The following is a 20596-nucleotide window of genomic DNA, read 5'->3' as shown; positions in this document are numbered from 1 at the left end:
GATCAGTTACAGTTGCTAATGAACAGTTCAACGATAATGTCAATAACATCCTATGAAGTCATACTGCGCAACAACAGTACCTGTAATGTTCCGACTGCCTAGCAACTGCAGACCCATTTGTCTGTGCGTGCGCAAACACGAGACTTGAGCCACAGCACACACATCTGATGTATATGGGACTTTACATTTGCAATCAGTTGTTGTTGTTGTTGTTGTTGTTGTTGTTACTATTAATATTTCTGTATGTGTGATGCAATTGTTTCTTTATTCTGTTGTACTGATCGTTTATGTTTATTCTGTGAAACTAAAAATGCACTAGCTGCTTCGTCATGAGTTGTGTCCATTCTGTCGCACATGTCCAACAGAACCCCACACCTATCTATACAAACCATATAGCGGAGATGCTGAGATGTTGCTGGTGCGTAGCAACTTTCCTTCTCTCGTATTGTTACATTCCATCCTGGATTTTCCATTGTTTGATATTCTATAGGTTTGCTACTTTCAACTAATAAACGGAAAGCAGGTTGCCAAAAGAACATTGTCACAAGCTCAGAAAAATGCTTTCACATTTCAGGAAAATGTTGTTGCATATGACAATTTCACTTGTACACAGCTTCAAAAAATTGTCATTAGTGGGGTTTGAATGCAGGACCTTGGGTACGACAACGTCACGCTCTGCCGACTCACCCACATGAGATCTAAAAAACAATCACTCACAGTTATGCTTTTCCTGTGCTCCATAGTTCTGGTGTTATTTTTAATTACTGGTTAAGCTTGTTGTAATGGACGACAGCACAAAGCATGAACTAAATCAGTGTTTTGGTTGATACTCAATCAACATACAATGTTTGTTACTGAACTGAGTGTCTGACATCTGTAGGTTTGGGTGTAAGAACTTGAAACCAACAGCCTCATCCCCCTCCCTCCCTCCCTCCCTCCCTCCCTCCCTCCCTCCTCCCTCCCTCCCTCCCTCCCTCCCTCCCTCCTCCCTCCCTTCCTTGCCTGTTACTCCCAGATAAAGCTATAGGAAATCATGGAGTCACATTTAAATTGCAAAATATAATGGTGTACATGGTGAGAATAAATGTTAAGTCCCCTGTTTGTTCTATGTAGGAATCCTGCAGAAAAATGAAAAAAAATAATAATAATAAAATAAAAACCAACCAAAAACAGTGAAGAAGAAAACAATAATTCCAAAAGTGTAAATAGTGACTGGTTGTTGCAAATCCTCCTCCAGTAACGTACTCACAGTCATAGTATTCTTAAATCTAATAGGGAAAATATTGGGTCTGAAAGTGAGCACACACAAAGTAAAGAGACCTCCAGGGAACACAACACTAATACCATGTAACCTCACCTCTAGTCTCGATAATGGCAGCTCAGTGAGAGAGTGTGGCTGAAAGTTTCTTCAGGTATGACATACCTAGATGAAGCTACTCATTGATGATTAGACTCCATAGCACTATGAATTGCAAGAATGTCAATTGCTACATTCCGCTTGCCATTCTAACTAGTCACACACATATTCTGAGAGATTACGATCAGATCATTTACCAGGCCAGATGAGGTACAGTTGAATGTTCATCAAACCAATCTTGTGAACAAGTCTTTTTGCCATTTTGGAAGATGGGAGTATTCACAGTATACTCATCATCAAGTTGTAGCACTTAGTCACTGAGAATGTTGAATTAAACATCCTGTTTCATGTTCATGGTAATCAAACGAGTAGGCCCAAGTCATTGTTGAAAAACACCCTCTCAGCATTGAAGAACCATCTCTAGGTGCTACTACACCCTTCACACACTGTGGGATAAATGTCTCATTGGGTCACCGGTGCACTTAACATTTTGCCTCATTTGAAAAGAGGCAAAATCACAACTTGTCAAATTGCACTTCACACCTCCTTTTAAATTACTGTCCAGTTTGTGTGTTATTTGGCTCATTGAAGACACACTGCTGTATATGCTTATGTGAACAATGACCTTTCGCAACATACTGACTCCAAATGTCTGATAGCATTCAGTTCTGTTAACAGTGTTCATTCAAAAGCTGGTTGTGACAAATCTGCATTCACTAACTGCAACAATTTCTTTCGGATGTGAAACGAACAGTCATTGACAAGGTGAGACACTTGTCTCTGTCTCTTCATTAAGATCATTCTAGGACTGCTGTTCTTATGCTTTGTTGCATGACTGTGGAGTTGTATAAATGTCGTGTGTGGACACATTGAACTGTCAACTTCATACATATAGAAACTGAGGAACTTCATTCATTTTGTGATAGTAGGCATGTCCAAACATGATACCTCCTCTCTCCCTTTCTGTCACACCTGTACATCGACCCTTCTTATGTGTTGATTATTTACAAGTGATTGGCATATACAAACGACTTCACTGCCAGTTGCAGGGGTCATGACAACCTAATACAGCTCTCCAAAGTGACAAGAGTGCTCTTTTAATTGGGTGACTAATATTATTCTGTTCAGTAAGTACATTACTGTCTGTTGGTATGCTGCCATGTGCTACAGCTAGTGTGTTTTGTATGGATGCACACAGGGGCACACAAAGTGAGGTAGGAAGTTTGAATATTGACATAGAATACAATTTCATCACCCAACAGTACTTGCAGTTTTTGGTCATCAGAGCTTGCACCTCTGTCCCCTTCCCTTTATTGTTTTGTGGAGAGAGAAGGCATTTGATAGTAGTATGACAATCTGTCCATCCAGATGAGAATACTAATTGATAGGTTAATACATGTGTTTGTGGAAGAAGTGTATGTTTTACTTTTGATTAGAAATATTACACAAATTGTTCATGATAAAATAAAAAAGTCAAATATCTGTCTTTCAGTATGACTTCCTTCTGTTGCTCCCTTTTGTCACAAAGGCTGTGTATAACACACTTTCTTCCCTAACCTTAATGTAAGTGCTTTTGCTTTTTGGTATGTAACTGTAGAATAGACATGGGATTATTTCTGGGCATGACATTGCATGATTTTGGAGCAGAAGATTGGCTAATGTGTTATAGTCTGTAATAAATGAATAAATACTGACTATTGATAAGAGATGTTGTTTGCATGGTATACTAATTTGACTTTAAATGTGGTAAAACTCTGCAAAGTATAACATTAATATGCAGAGAATATCTAATAGTTGTTTTCTGGGAGCTACATATGTTGTTATAATGTAATGTAAGAATCAACTGACTTTCCATTTGTGGAATATATACATGAGTAGTTGTACTGACACCCAATCCTCATATTCATTGATGTAAGGTATATAAGGTGGTTGTTGACATTTATTTGCAGCAACATTGCCATGATTTGGTGCGAGTAGCTCAGAATAGCTGAAGACATAAAGACAACATAAGTACTATGACCTGAAAATAATATGACATCCTATTATTCTAGAGTTCTCATTGCTTCTAATGGTGCATTTATCTAAATATACCTAATCTGTTAGAATACTTTACTCTTGATTTTCCCTCCAGTGTGAAGTTCAGGAATTGTGAAATTGGAATATGTGTACTGTTTAATTGGATATTAACACAATTTTTGTATATCACAGGATTATTAATAATAAGAATAGTAATTAATTTAGCTCTATATTACAATATGTTATAAATAAATCATTTGCATCATAAATTGAAATGATGAACTGTGTTTCCGTATTTGATATGTCACATTCAAGAATTTACAGCTTCAGTAATATGAAGACAATAAAAGAAATTGAAAAAACTTTATGATGAGATGAAATGAATTATTCAGTTTCTTAAGTGAAACGAAAATTTCACTGTGACTGGTTGGGGGAGGGGGGGGGGGATGATTCCTGGAATTCATTTGTAGGAAATGAGGATGAAGGGAAAGTGTAGAAGATTATCTGGGGAAAATGAATGAAAGGGATAGCTGCTTCAAGAATTTTGCACAGAGTGTGATTTGCACATTGCAGACACTTGATTTAAGACTCATGGTATGGATTTTTGGAAATTACTGTAACTGACTTCTAGGACTTGTAGAGGGGTATGAGTGCATAATATTTTGAATAGCAACACATGTCTGGAAATGTACAATTTCCATTCTACAGTGGTATCAATACAGATGTGTTAACACATCCACGTCTGCTAAGGGAAAGAGAAAAGTCTCATAGTTGCCTGTCCCGATATGCAGTGGGTGGACAGTTTGACATGAGCTATGTCAAATGGTCACCTGATATCACTTACAGGCTGCCTTACTGTGAGACCTAATCAATGCCTCTGTGACTTTGATTCATGTAAACGTGGTTTTGGTTACATTTTCAGAATACACAGACTTGTTCCTTGTGTATGGCAAAGCTCGCAGTAATGAGAGAGCTGCTAGGTGGCTGTATCATGAAGGTTTTCTGCAATGTGGAATGCCATTACACAAACGTTTTGCCCGAGTTATACAGTGTGTGCTGTGAGTGTTAGCCACAGTATCATCAGGGATGTTCCATACGAGTAACAATTACATCCGTACCACTTACAAAGGGTACATGCCAGTGCATGTCGTTCCTGCACTGTTGCATCAACACATCCCAGGTTCCACGTCGATTTCAGTTCACAAATGAATGTAAGTTCACTAGCAACTGTGTTCTGAATTTGCAAAACAGCCATGTCTGGGCAGATGAAAACCTTTGTGCGATGCATGTTCAGGGATTTCGACACCGCTTTGGTATTGACATGAGGGCATGTATTCTGGATGGTCATGTGATTGGGCCATACCTCTTTCCACTCCAGGTAACTGGTCCTGCATACATGATGTTCTTATAAAACATGTTGGACCGGTTCTTGGAAGGTGAGCCAGGAAATGTAGATTCAGCATGATGTTGCCCCACCTCACTTTTCATGAATTTTTTGGTAACATCTCAACAGATGCTATGGTGTCAGATGGATTGGTCAATGTTGTCCAATCTTGTGGCTGCTACGATCATGGGGTTAACTCCTGTGGACTACTTGTGAGATTATATGCAAAGTGCAATTTACAAGACTCCTGTAGAGACAGAGGAAGATCTGATGCCACAAGTTCTAACCACTACACTATAAATTGAAGAGACATCAGGTGGGATGGAGAGTTTACTAGAAAATGCTTCGTAGGTACCATTTCAGTAACAACCTTTGTGATCACCACATTGAGCCACTGTTGTAATGTTTCGGTGCTCTTCTGTGTGTACAGTATGCTGGGTTCTGTTATGTTTCAAATGATTTAAACATGTAGTATTTAAGTGTTAATACTATCAAATGTGCTTAAGTGGAAAATGGATGTTGAGATATTAGCTAATAATTGTGCTGCATCATGTCTAATTCAGTTCCTCAAGCAGAAGTGGATGAGATAAAAATCTGAATCGAAACTGTCGTAGAATGGAAACGGTACATTTCCATACATGGATTCCTATTTAAAATATTATGTACTCTGTCCTCTCTGTAAGTCCTAGAAGTTTGTAATGGGTATTTCCAAACACCCTGTATAAGGGTAGGACACAGATTTAGAAACTAGATTGTAAACTGCAAAACATTTCTAGCAGCAGATATGGACCCTAAGGACAATTTATTAATTACAAAATCCAGAGAAAAACCAAAGAAATTACAGGAATGTTGGATATTAAAGGTATTGAAATTGGATAAGTTGAAAGGGCCAGAGGTGAGTATTTTGGAAGAAACATCAGGCTACGTTTGATTGAAATGGTGATAAGAATACAATAGAAGACAAATGGAGGACTATGAGGGATGAAATAGGAAAGGCAGTAGAGTTTCAAATAGCCAAAACAACAAAGCCAAGGAGAAACCAACGGAAAAAAAACATGAGATACTTAATTAATGATGGCAGAAAGTATAAAAAATGCTGCAGGGTAAAGAAAGTATAGGGGTCTTGAAAATGAGTTTGACAGGAAGTAAAAAATGGCAAACCAGGTATGGTTAGAGGAGAAATAAAAATCCATAGAAGCATTCATGACAATGAGAAAGACAGATGCCACTTATAGCAAAATGAAAAATGATTTGGAGGCAAGAGAAGCGCCTTTATGACTATAAGAGGTTAGGTGGCAAGCCAGTACTAAGCAAAGAAGAGAAGGCTGAAAGGTGGAAGGAATATATATAAGAGCTATTGAAGGAAAGAACCTTGATGACACTGTTACAAAAATAAAGGGAAGTAGATGATGATGATGATGATGATGGTGATGATGATGATATGGGAGATGTGGTATAGCAAGAATAATTTGATAAACCACTGAAACAAGGCCCCTGAAGTAGATTAAATTTCTTCAGAATTATTGAAATCAATGAGCGATCCAGCCATCATAAAACTATTCCATATGATGTGTAAGATGTATGAGACCAAAACACTACCATGAAGTGTTTTGGTCCACTATAGTGGGCAGCATCCAGTTGTTGAGAGACTTAAGGTCTGAGAATTATATTATGTTTTGTGATGTACTTGATGAATATCTCACTATTTCAATGTTTTTTGGCAGTGGAGAGTTTTCTTGAAGGTGTTTTGAGAAATTTTTTCTGCTTATTTTCCTCCATCTTTAACACGCAACATTCAAGAATAAATATTGTGTGTCTACAAAAAAGTACAACAGTTTGAAGCACAATAATCATATCAATAGCTGATTTAGAGACGTTGAAAAGTGTGTGTCATTGTAATTTGGCTCAACACTACTCATTCAGTCGATCTAAGTTCAATGTTACATGTTGTTGTTGTTGTTGTTGTTGTGGTCTTCAGTCCAGAGACTGGTTTGATGCAGCTCTCCATGCTACTCTATCCTGTGCAAGCTTCTTCATCTTCCGGTATCTACTGCAACCTACATCCTTCTGAATCTGCTTAGTGTATTCATCTCTTGGTCTCCCTCTACGATTTTTACCCTCCACGCTGCCCTCCAGTACTAAATTGGTGATCCTTCGATGTCTCAGACATGTCCTACCAACCAATCCCTTTTTCTAGTCAAGTTGTGCCACAAACTTCTCTTCTCCCCAATTCTATTCAATACCTCCTCATTAGTTATGTGATCTACCCATCTAATCTTCAGCATTCATCTGTAGCACCACGTTTCGAAAGCTTCTATTCTCTTCTTGTCTAAACTATTTATCGCCCACGCTTCACTTCCATACATGGCTACACTCCATACAAATACTTTCAGAAAAGACTTCCTGACATTTATATCTATACTCGAATTTTTCTTCTTAAGAAACGCTTTCCTTGCCATTGCCAGTCTACATTTTATATCCTCTCTACTTCGACCATCGTCAGTTATTTTGCTCCCCAAATAGCAAAACTCCTTTACTACTTTAAGTGTCTCATTTCCTAATCTAATTCCCTCAGCATCACCCGACTTAATTCGACTACATTCCATTATCCTCGTTTTGCTTTTGTTGATGTTCATCTTGTACCCTCCTTTCAAGACACTGTCCATTCCGTTCAGCTGCTCTTCCAAGTCCTTTGCTGTCTCTGACAGAATTAAAATGTCATAGGCGAACCTCAAAGTTTTTATTTCTTCTCCATGGATTTTAATACCTACTCTGAATTTTTCTTTTGTTTCCTTTATTGCTTGCTTAGTATACAGATTGAATAACATCGGGGACAGGCTACAACCCTGTCTCACTCCCTTCCCAACCACTGCTTCCCTTTCATGTCCCTCGACTCTTATAACTGCCATCTGCTTTCTGTACAAATTGTCAACAGCCTTTCGCTCCCTGTATTTTACCCCTGCCACCTTCAAAATTTGAGAGAGAGAATTCCAATCAACATTGTCAAAAGCTTACTCTAAGTCTACAAATGCTAGAAACGTAGGTTTGCCTTTCCTTAATCTTTCTTCTAAGATAAGCCGTAGGGTCAGTATTGCTTCACGTGTTCCAACATTTCTATGGAATCCAAACTGATCTTCCCCGAGGTCGGCTTCTATCAGTTTTTCCATTCGTCTGTAAAGAATTCGCGTTAGTATTTTGCAGCTGTGACTTATTAAACTGATAGTTCGGTAATTTTCACATCTGTCAACACCTGCTTTCTTTGGGATTGGAATTATTATATTCTTCTTGAAGTCTGAGGGTATTTCGCCTGTCTCATACACCTTGCTCACCAGATGGTAGAGTTGTGTCAGGACTGGCTCTCCCAAGGCTGTCAGTAGTTCTAATGGAATGTTGTCTACTCCTGGGGCCTTGTTTCGACTCAGGTCTTTCAGTGCTCTGTCAAACTCTTTACGTAGTAGCATATTTCCCATTTCATCTTCATCTTCATCTACATCCTCTTGCATTTCCGTAATATTGTCCTCAAGTACGTCGCCCTTGTATAGACCCTCTATATACTCCTTCCACCTTTCTGCTTTCCCTTCTTTGCTTAGAACTGGGTTTCCATCAAAGCTCTTGATATTCATGCAAGTGGTTCTCCTTTCTCCAATGGTCTCTTTAATTTTCCTTTAAGCAGTATCTATTTTACCCCTAGTGAGATAAGCCTCTACATCCTTACATTTGTCCTCTAGCCATCAGTGCTTAGCCATTTTGCACTTCCTGTTGATCTCATTTTTGAGACGTTTGTATTCCTTTTTGCCTGCTTCATTTACTGCATTTTTATATTTTCTCCTTTCATCAATTAAATTCAATATTTCTTCTGTTACCCAAGGGTTTCTACTAGCCCTCGTCTTTCTACCTATTTGATCCTCTGCTGCCTTCACTATTTCATTCCTCAAAGCTACCCATTCTTCTTCTACTGTATTCCTTTCCCCCATTACTGTCAATTGTTCCCTTACGCTCTCCCTGAAACTCTGTACAACCTCTGGTTCTTTCAGTTTATCCAGGTTCCATCTCCTTAAATTCCCACCTTTTTGCAGTTTCTTTAGTTTTAATCTACAGGTCATAGCCAATAGATTGTGGTCAGAGTCCACATCTGCCCCTGGAAATGTCTTACAATTTAAAACCTGGTTCCTAAATGTCTGTCTTACCATTACATAATCTGATACCTTTTAGTATCTCCAGGGTTCTTCCATGTATACAACCTTCTTTCATGATTCTTGAACCAAGTGTTGGCTATGATTAAGTTATGCTCTGCACAAAATTCTACCAGGCGGCTTCCTCTTTCATTTCTTAGCCCAAATCCATATTCACCTACTATGTTTCCTTCTCTCCCTTTCCCTACTGAAGAATTCCAGTCACCCGTGACTATTAAATTTTCATCTCCCTTCACTACCTGAATAATTTCTTTTATCTCATCATACATTTCATCAATTTCTTCGTCATCTGCAGAGCTAGTTGGCATATAAACTTGTACTACTGTAGTAGGCGTGGGCTTCGTATCTATCTTGGCCACAATAATGCGTTCACTATGCTGTTTTAGTAGCTTACCCGTACTCCTATTTTTCGTATTCATTATTAAACCTACACCTGCAATACCCTTATTTGATGTTGTATTTATAACCCTGTATTCACCGGACCAAAATTCTTGTTGCTCCTTCCACCGAACTTCACTAATTCCCACTATATCTAGCTTTAACCTGTCCATTTCCCTTTTTAAATTTTCTAACCTACCTGCCCGATTAAGAGATCTGACATTCCACGCTCCGATCCGTAGACCGGAGAAATTAATTTCAAATCAAATAGGAAAAAAATTGAGCATATGCGGAGAAAAAATGGAAAGAAGAAAATTAAAACAGAAATGACATAACACCACGATTATCCAGATGACCTGGTTCGATGCTTTGCCATGTCTTCCATCAGTATAGCATAACGTCCAAATTCCAGGAAACATTCATTGGGGCCAGACAATAGTTTCATGCTTTATTGGTCCAATTTCTTGCAATTGAATAAAATGAGTAATTGGTGCCAAATTTGGTTGCACTGCTATATTCAGTTCTAGTTTAAAATGTTCAGTACGTTCTTCCTATTTGAATTATTTTGGGAAATTTCAAAAATTGAGGGGGAAAAAAGAGATTTAGGGCACTTGTTGTCCTCAGTCAGTTTTCAAGGAATTGAGGTTAAAGCATGGTAATTGGTGACATCTGATCACCTTAGTTTGACAATTAAAAGTGTAATAGGAGGTTTGCGTTGTTGTGTCATTGGATGTTGGTGGAGGGGGAGGGGGAGGGTATATCGTGCAGACGGATGGTAGTAAAAAAGAGGGTGGTGGTATTTTTTACTTCCAACCCTTGTGTGTTATTTTTTAGTTCTCATCTAGGGTGGCAAAACATCTAGCAAAGGCCCTGCTCCTATGAGGACGTACAGCCACACTCCATTCTGTAAAGGGCAACTTGGTGCTCCGAGAGACAGGTATGCACCTGACCCCTTGTGGCAGTTCACATAGTGGCCAAACAACACAAACAGTTCATGGGAGGTGATTTGAGCCCCTATCTGCTACACTCTGGCAAGTCATTGTGTACAGATAGGCCGTTCTATAAACTACAGCAGCATAAAGATTTTAGCTTCCACTTCACCATTCAAGTTGCACAAAATTTAATAAATCGTGATGGTGGTTTTAATTTTGACAAGATATGGAATCTGCCCCTTACTGTTATAATTATAATTGCAGAACTAAAAAATAACATTGAGCACTTTCACCACCTGTCACAGGAGCATTTATCTGTAAGGTATACTTCTCTGCTGCCACCTAGAAGCTGTGCCATGGACTCACATGTACATTTCTGACACAGTAGAGCATTCCGAGGCTGTAGATAAATGAAATCTGCCAGGTGTATATCATCACCAGTAACGCAGATATTGCCACAAGAAGCAACATCCAATTCCTAGCATCATACCACAAACATGATTACGTAACTCCTGAATGCCTCATCTGAAGATGGCCCTGAAATGCGCAGAAACTATTTAGAGATAAACAAATATTGACTGCTCAGAGTTATCTCTGTTGATATTTCATATAATATTCAAATACAGTGGCCTGAAATATCCATAATGTACAATCTTAATTTATTCATAAATCCAAAAATACAATCTTGTCTTCCCCCCTTTTTCTCCTTTCCTTTTAATTTGGGATGTGGATACATATTTACAGCCTTAAAACTTTAAACAACCAAAGTAGAGTTACTGATAAAATAAGAGAAATATGTAAGTATCTAAACCTGAAATTTCTGTGACCAAAGAAAAGATGCAGAATCGAAGGAATAGATAAAGGAAAGTTACTGAGTATTAAATGTTCCTTTCATGTAGTATGTGTGTAGATTCTGTTTTAGGATTGTAATTTCTCATTTTATATTCAGTACAGAATTGTCATTCTCGAAACATTATCTACACTTATAATTTTTATTGCAGTGCATCCACATTTCATTTGAGGGTGCTCTGTCATAGTTAACCTATTCCTAGACAATAGGGTTAATGGCAGGTCCATTATTTTTGGTTAGTAAGTGTCTAACTAACTAAAAAATTTTGAATAAAATCCAGAAAGAATCAATAAAATGCATATTTGTTGTATTTTATCAAATGCACAGTACATTCACGTTTACTCAAGTTGGAAGAGTCATATTCATATATGAGTGTGATCTGTTTTATTACATTTCTTCATGTGTGTCCACAGTTGCTAGTCTCTGTTCAAATGTAATGCCATATGCTAAATAAATAAATCTTCATGTGCAGATGCACAAACTAGTTGTAACTTCTAAACGATGAAATCAGTTTCGAAACCACTGTAGGCTGTCAGCTTTGTTATGCAAGATGCCTTTATTCCACAGTATATATACAGGTTGTCTCTCCTGTGAGTTGCCAGGTGCATTTCCTCTGAGATTTTGGCAGGTATTTGCAATTTTGCTTTTGCAATGTGTACCTGGAATTAGCTCAAACAATACCATTCATCACCCAGTGTCAATGGAAAGCACATGGTTTTCTTTCTTTTTTCACCCTGTAACAAATGAAACGATTTTTAAAGTGGCATTTTACGTGCCCATTTGACAGAGCAGTCCGAAATTAGTCTAGTGCAATATTTGTTTTATCGATGTGTATTAACAGCATCAGTAAGACGTGAAGAATAACCAGTACTCTGGCAGTGACATCACTGCTCTGGCCTGTGCTGACAGCTACCACCACCATGCAGAAGCACTGCTCAGTCCCTACTGGAGTACTGATTCTTCTTTGTGTTTTACTGTTCCTGTTAATAGGTACCGATGACATGAATGATGCACTAGATTAGTTTGGAACCACTCTATAGAATGACAGCATAAAATTAAGATTTAAAAATAATTTTGTTTGTATTGGGATACAAACAAATGCTTTCCATCAGTGCTGGCCACTGTATGAGAGACATGATGAGCAGAACTTGGTTGGTCTGACTTGACCTACATAAATAAAATTGCAGATATCTGCGGAAACACCAGAGAAAACATGCCTGATGACCCGTAGGAGAGGCACGCAGTATATATCACATTACTGGGCAGTTTGTCTTTTGCAATCTTCAAATGTGTAGCATTGGTTACACGTGTATCATACTTAAAACCTATTTCATGCTACATGGTGACAGATGTTTGTTCCCATGCACAAACATCGAATGTTTATGTATTTGGTCTTACACATTGTAAACTGGTTCCAACATGTCTTGTAAATAAAAACATTACTCCAGAATGAGATTTTCACTCTGCAGCGGAGTGTGCACTGATATGAAACTTCCTGGCAGATTAAAACTGTGTGCCCGACCGAGACTCGAACTCGGGACCTTTGCCTTTCGCGGGCAAGTGCTCTACCAACTGAGCTACTGAAGCACGACTCACGACCGGTACTCACAGCTTTAATTCTGCCAGTACCTCGTCTCCTACCTTCCAAACTTTACAGAAGCTCTCCTGCGAGCTTCTGTAAAGTTTGGAAGGTAGGAGACGAGGTACTGGCAGAAGTAAAGCTGTGATTACCGGTCGTGAGTCGTGCTTCGGTAGCTCAGTTGGTAGAGCACTTGCCCGCGAAAGGCAAAGGTCCCGAGTTCGAGTCTCGGTCGGGCACACAGTTTTAATCTGCCAGGAAGTTTCAAAAACATTACTAACAGCTTACATCCATGTCCTCTCAAATTAATTTAACAGCTCCATGTGTCCTTTTGTTTCCTCGTAGATAAACCTATCTGTTAACAGCAAGCTAGCTGTCACTAGTGTTTTAACTTACATGATATGCTGTATAATGTGCGATTGGAAGCAGATTGTGATGTGCAGGACCATATACATACAGAGCAGTCAAATGAAAATGAAGTAGATGAAAATAAGTAAGTAAAATGTTTATTTGTTAAAAGGTAATCACCATGACTGTTAACATATTTATCCCATTGCCTTCGCGGAACAACGTTTGCAGATGCCTACGGAACCATGATTGTACCTTTGTTCTTACTTGTTGAACAGCAAAACAATTGCTCTGTAAACTTCTAGCTCGTGAGCCCCCATGTGCACCTGCAAGAATTCTCAGTTGGAAGTTAGAAAGTCACTGTTCATAGGGCATCTCAGTGTGTGGTTGTATTTCTAAGAGTTGGCTACACTGAGAGTGAGCTTCACCCGAGGCACAGCAGTATCGCATGTTATGTGTTGTGTAAACTTCTGGAAAAATCTCAGAAATTAAACCGAAGTTCATTTAGCACAAGCCTGAAGTTAAAGTTCTACAATTGTGACCTAGCTAAATTTCGAGTGTAGATCACTTACAAATAACTATGGTAAACTACTTTGAGTTCAGAAAAGTTCACCTGTTGCAAAATAAAGAAAGTACATAAGTAGAAAATATTTCTGAACATTTGCTGGCAACATATGTGAATATTAAGTCTCTAATTCAATACCTAGAAAAATTCCGACACACTTGAGATGTGCTCTACACGTCATCCATACATGTTCACTCTCCCAGCTTTCAAAACCAACTGTCTACGAATCCGAACAAAGCTGCCTCGGGCAAAATGGCTGCCCCTATATAAGGCCTCACTTTGATTTGAGTCAAACACACAAACTTTAGACTTCTGCAATGTACTTAAAACAGTAACTGTAATATTATACACATGTATCATACATTAATTTGTATGTAAATTTCCTCAGAGTTCCCTTGCTGTTCTTTGTTTTTCTCTTAAGTTAAATGTTTTATTCTGAAATAATGATTTTGTCTAGGTAAACACTACTTTATGCTGTTTTGTTGCTAATAAATATAAACAATTAAAACTTATTACATTCATATGCCCCTGTCTCTGCGTACTTAGTAATACTGGTACTACTTTCAATGTTTCATTAATTTTTTAGGCAAAGATTTGTTTTAGGATGCACTTCTCGGCTTGTAACTTAAAAATAGGTAACGTTTATAAAAAAATCTTCTATGATCTCTCTCTCTTTTTTTTAAAGTGGTCAGTGAGGCCTATCCAGAGATGCTTTGCTTGTGAAAACAGCTTAAGGTTTTGCTGAGATGCAAATTTTCCAACTTCATTTTGGACACAAGACATTTAACATTAAATAATGAAGATCTACTATTGCAATTGAGGGCACGATTTTACCTAATCAGTTATCTTGTTTTGTCTCTGTAACCGTGTTATTTGACTTCACAGTACTAGTTGGGTTCAGTTTTCAATAGATTTAGTCATATTTAATGTTTGTGCTGGTCACTCAGTTCATCTATGGCAGTTAACCTCTCCTCATTTCTTGTCAGTGGCCTGGCGCCCAGGTTTTTCTGACCACACAGCCAGAGCATGCATTTACCTGCTGGCTGTTCTATGGTTGTCTCATTTTCACAGTGTCTGCCTGTCTCTGAGAGTCAAAGGGAGCCTCCGCCCCCCCCCCCCTCCCCAATCTATTGATGACTATGCAAAACGTGTGCGGTCCACTGAGCTCTGGGACAGCTTAGTCTCAACACGTTCTGAGCCGTCAAAACACTCGCCGCCTTTGGTGCAGTTGTTCCTAACATCACAACAGGACATGTGCGCATGGCCATGTCTGCAGTCATTCTTAAAGGGCTCTACCCTCTCAGGTTCCAAAAATATGGAAACCGCATGGGGAGGGATGAGGGCTGTATGAAGGATGTGTAAGGGCTTCTCAGCGAAACTTCTGCAGCATAGTCATAATGACATACGCAGTAAGTGTGTCGATGTTATCGTGCAACAGAATGATGCCGTCTGTCAACATTCCTGGTTGTTTGGACTTCATTGCATGCTTCAGTTTTTGCATAGGGTCTGTGTGAACACATCTGTCATACAGTCCCAGTCTCTTGCCATGTGACTTCCAAATTTTTGGAGCCCTGAGGGAAGCCATTCTAGGCCATCGATTTGAGGTGCATGCCTGGGAATAATCATGGTTTCATTGGCAACATAAAGCATTTTAACATGAAGGCACTGACCTTGTGTCACAGAGGGATAAATGCATTAACATTTATGAAAGTTACTTTTTAAATAACAAATTATTTCTTATTTTTTCCCTGTCTGTCTCATTTTCATTTAACTTTCCCATATACAGATGTTGAATATTTATACTTGAGGACGAGCGTCTGAGTCCACATAGCACAAAAGAGGTTCTAAATGCTATAAATATGAAAATGCCGAAAGACTGAAACTGGCCGGTGATGTGTAATAAAACTGACAGTATAAAGTGGTTTTCCAAAATGGCTTCATCATTTAGATTTTATTAAATATTCATGTAACACAGAACAATAACTATTTTCTATTTCTTCTGCATTGTGTCATATTATTTGTATGTTTTGTTGTTGTTTATTAGGTGGAGACTTTAAAAGAGAAGATAATTTCCTTGGAACTTTCTAATCCTGAAAATGAGGAGACAGGTGACGGTGATATGAATGGAAATGAAGAAGACCCTGAGGGTGAAGAACTACCATCAAGCCCTACATCACCAACACCATCAGAGGAAACAAGTAGTGCTACAGGCAGTATGAGAAAACGTAGGAGGAAAAGATCAAAGAAGAGTAAACATACATAACAACTGTACATTGTGAAGCATTCAAGATGTTAGTGTTTTAAAATGTGTACAAATTATCATCATATATATTTATATTTCTGTTATTTAATAAACATATTAGAAGACACTAAGTGAAACTAGTTGATGAACAGGAATGAAGACACATCCCTTTTATACACATTTTTGGTATATCAATGTATTATCTCGGTCAGAACATTGTTTGATTGAGGCGACTGATGATCAGCACCATTAAACTTTTACTTGAATTATCAGTCATTCCAGTGAAAACATATTTTCATACAACATGTTTTTAGTGTTAAAATTTTGGATAGTAGCCTTGTGAAACATTGTGTTTTAGATCATCACATCACAGAATTTTTCATTGATTCTGCAGCTCGGTTTCAGTGACCAGTCAGCGCATTTTGTAGTAAACCATTCATTGTTATGAACTTTGTACTTCTGTATGATTCATTCCTTGGCAATTTCTTTTATGCTTGCTGCAACTCCCAGAGTTTTCGCACCATTTCTATTAAAAGTTGCTAATGCATTGTCTGATATTTAATTGTTTAGCGACGTGGACACAGTTTTAACATTCTGTATATCTGTAGAACATGCTTTTATATTCACATGGCACAACATGCTCTGATACTAGGGTGATACATATTAATTGTACTGTTAATGTGATATAATCATTGGTCTGTACTGTGTATTACAATCTTAATTTGTGTATTTTGTTAAGTGACATTGCTTCGAAGTATCACTGTAAAGTTACTGGTATTCTGTTTCAGCAAATGTATTATATATAGGCTAAATATTGTAATAATGACTGAATCTTCCCAAATGCACCTTTTTTATGTAAGCTCACAGAACTATTTGTAACCGAGGATGCAGAATTAGGTCTTATTTTCATTTTTCATACTTTTATTATTCCCAAGTGGATGCATTAAACACACATCACACATTGTAGTTTTAATACATTTTTAAAATCTCACAGAAGTTTGATATCTCAGAGAGAGAAATATAAATATATTTTTGTTTACATAATGTGAATAATGTACATAAGGAAGTTGTAGTTTGGATGTTATTTAATACAAATGTATGTGGCAGCTGATTAACAAATTTATGTATGTTTGTAAGTATGTGAAAAATGTGGAGTCCTACATTTTGGAAGCTTGAAAAATGTTTACAGAAATAACTGTGAAAATTGGTGCCTGCAAGGAAGTTGCATTTCACGGTGGAGGTTTCATGTTACACAAAATGTTAAACTATAGAAAACTTAACTGTGAAATGTATATGATAATGGACTCTTCTTTATAAAGTCCAAATTAAAATGCTGAAGTACAGCTATGTGTGAGTGGTTTTTGAAGGCCTTCTATTTTCGATTAATCAAGATGAACCAAAACCATTGCGAATTTTTGTATTCAGTAGTGCAGTATTTAGTTATTCATGAATGTGTCCATCACAGACATAACTCCAGTATTTCTGAAATGTTGTACAAATAGTCATTTTATTGTTATGCAATGTGCCACACATTTTAAAAGTGTGACAGTGCTGAAAGAACAGCCCTTATGATGATGTCCAAACAGGAAGGTGCAAATGCAGTTTGTAGATCTTGTGTTATTTTTGTAGGTAATAGAAGATGAGCACTTTTATAACTATTTTTCTGGTGCATTTTTGTAATGGAGTGATTGTCAGAAAACATCTGGTGCTATGTTTCATCTGTATTGTATGTGGTTACTTTGGTTTGATTTATTAAGCATTCCATTTATTTTCATTCCATAAAAAGTGAAATTAGTTCCTCTGTTTTGTGCGAACTAGAATTTGTGTGGCACATATGTATGTATGTTAATATTTTATGTTCATATGTATTTATATTTTTTACTTGCATCTCCATCAGTGATTTAAGTCAAATTTCTCTCTCTCTCTCTCTCTCTCTCTCTCTCTCTCTCTCTCTCTCTCTCTCTATCTATCTGTGTGTGTGTGTGTGTGTGTGTGTGTGTGTGTGTGTGTGTGTGTGTGTGTAAATGATATTGAGAGCATCAGATTTGGTCCTGTTTGTTGTTATTCAGTACTTCTGCACCTCCATATCCGATGCAATGTGAAAAAGTTTGTATTTTCCCATTACTATCCATGGTGTTGGGATTGTGAAATACCACCCTGTTTCCGTTGATGTTTGTCTCCTTGATGTCATATTATTTGTATTGAACTGTTTGTTCAATTATATTGAAATTTTATTACCAGAATTTCCCGAGTGTTTCCACTCTCTCACACTATTGATTATATCATTTATTACTCTTAACTTCAAACGACTTTCCTCCTCATGATTATTATAACATCTGAAGATTAAATTCACCCATCTGGTGTACAGATAATTTAAACTGAGATGATCATTTGACTGTTAGTACTTTCATGGAAAGGACACACAAACTATTCACATGAATCGTGTTATTGAGTGAATGGAAGCTAGTCAGCCATTTTGTTCCTTGTCATGGGCATTGGAGATCACCCAATGATAAAATCCTGATATCTTTGCAATAAACACCAAAGATATCACTATGGAAGCAAACAAGAGAGAGCATGACATAAAATAATAAACAAGCATCTTCCAAAGTCTTTTAGAGAAACCTGTAGAAACCTGGAGAGTTCTTAGAATTACATGTGATTTATTAACTTATTAAAGCAGCATGTATGGTTAATTACTGGAAACAGTTTTACTTAACTGTATATGCCTGTAAATACAGAGCTACAGTATGTGACAAGTGAATAATTTCCATAAAAAATTATCGCCCTATCAAATGTTTTGGTTAAAACGCTGTAATTTCAGGTATTTGAGAATTTCCCATAGGTTCAGTGACCCCTTGGTTTAAAATGAAAATATTGGCCACTCTTACAAATAAGCTGGTATATCAATTCTTTAGAGTGGGAATCCCCGTGTGCATAGTAAAGAATTCGGTCCAGACTGAAAATGAGTTTCGTTTGAAGCAGTACATAAAGATAATGATAAAGAACAGCAGATATTACTCATCATACTTATTTTTAATTATGTCATTGAAGGATGTGACTGGAATACTACTACTACTACTACTACTACTACTACTACTGTTATACCAGAGTCAAGGTACCCCCTGAGGGCCGGCAACCCATATTACACCACAGAGGACAAGGTTGTGTATGCCCAAGGCGTACCAAAAGCACTAGGGTAAACACCTGCTATTTACATACAAGATAATGGAAACAGACATTCCAAGCTTTACTTCCTGCAGGGGGACCTTGAGCCATGGCCTGCAGGAAGTATCACTACGCCAAACCCTGATTGGCTGGAGACAGCTATTTAGGGGCTAGAACCAGCCCTGAAAGGCAGTTCACACTGGATGCCGTCCTCGTATACTGCGGCCGTTGAAGATTATGTCTTCGTCTCTGAATTGGACTGTTACGTGCGCGTTTTACCATGAACCTTTGTGGCAAATTAGAAGTGAACTTTTGCTTGCCTCAGTTAGGAGACTTTTACTGGCATCATTATTGTTACCTTTCGTTTGTTCTGTCATCAACCTTGTGAACTTACCTCAATAAAAGTTGTGTTTGTGAAAATTTGCGAATTGTCAGTCACTACTACTACTACTACTACTACTACTACTACTACTACTTTTAAGGGGGCTTCCTCTTCATGAGGGAATGAATTTTAATTTGATAAAGGTCCAAACAATTAGTATATTCCTCAATGGTAATGAAGGCAGAGAGAATGATCTCAGTATGGTGGAATTACTGGAATAGGCAACACTACCAACAAAATCCATTTTGTCTCACATTTGGAGCAAGCATTGGAATGTGGTTGTTGTCTGTCTACCAAGAGGAGTGGCTACAGATTTGATGTTCCAGGAACCTAAAATCTGTGAGCTTAAACTGTAGTGAAAACAGTGGATAAAATATTGCTTATGAGCAATCACAATTCATGAAAACAAAAACATCTTTACTCCAGTTGGTAACCAATTGGCCCACTGACAAATGGCAACCAGGCAGTTGGGGTCTAGGGGACCTTGGTTGTCACAATCACAGAGAAACATTGAGTTCTTGGGCACACTATCAGCAAAGAAACCTCCATACGCTGGTACCTTCAAAAATAATGCTCTAATTCAACCGGGAAAATACACCGGCTCATTTCAGAACTACATAAACAAAAGATAAGATACAAAAACATCAGAAACCATGCTTTAAAGATATAACACTTAGCTTACAGTAACTATCATATCTTAAAGAGTGGAAGGGACAAGTGAGACAGAAGAGATGCCATCCCATTTTTGTGTATGGATGTTGTTGTGAACAAGTCAAAGAAATTGCACCTGAAACCACAGGATCATGAAATGTGCATGCAGTGTGTGGATAAGAATTACATACTGATTAATTCACATACTCCCACAAACAGAGCTAACAAGAAAGAAGCTGAAAAGGTTGAACACTTTAGGACTACACTGGAGAAGATTGGGATGAAAGTTCCTGATGAAGACAAAATAATTCTACTACATGATTTCAGTGCTTGTTTTGACAGAAAAAAAGGTCAATAAACCACTGGTGTAACTTGATAATCATGTTGATCTCCCTGAGGTAACACTTGTGTAAGCAATAGACTTGGAGATCACCCATACAATTACTGGGTGTCTTATCAAATTGATAAAGCAGCCATTATATATCGTGTGCACAAAGGAAGTCATGATGTACAAGTTTGTAGAAGTGCGAACATCAACAAGTATCACCATC

The 20596-nt window shown here is 37.8% G+C and overlaps 1 protein-coding gene across 9 annotated transcripts in view; it reads left to right on the top strand.

Moving 5' to 3' along the window:
- Nucleotides 1–18087, top strand: part of LOC124711466 (protein lap4) — a 539589-nt gene extending 521502 nt beyond the window's left edge. For 8 of the 9 annotated variants that reach the window (XM_047241583.1, XM_047241591.1, XM_047241606.1 and 5 more), the window contains one exon: nt 15647–18087. In XM_047241583.1, coding sequence (XP_047097539.1) covers nt 15647–15865 — 219 coding nt within the window. In that variant the 3' untranslated portion in view covers nt 15866–18087. The remainder of the gene's footprint in view (nt 1–15646) is intronic. The other variant, XM_047241613.1, reaches the window with a different exon arrangement.
- The last annotated feature ends 2509 nt before the right edge of the window (nt 18088–20596 follow it).

Source organism: Schistocerca piceifrons, chromosome 1 (assembly GCF_021461385.2).
Source record: "Schistocerca piceifrons isolate TAMUIC-IGC-003096 chromosome 1, iqSchPice1.1, whole genome shotgun sequence".
NCBI lineage: Eukaryota > Metazoa > Arthropoda > Insecta > Orthoptera > Acrididae > Schistocerca > Schistocerca piceifrons.
This window is presented reverse-complemented; position numbering and strand designations above follow the sequence as displayed.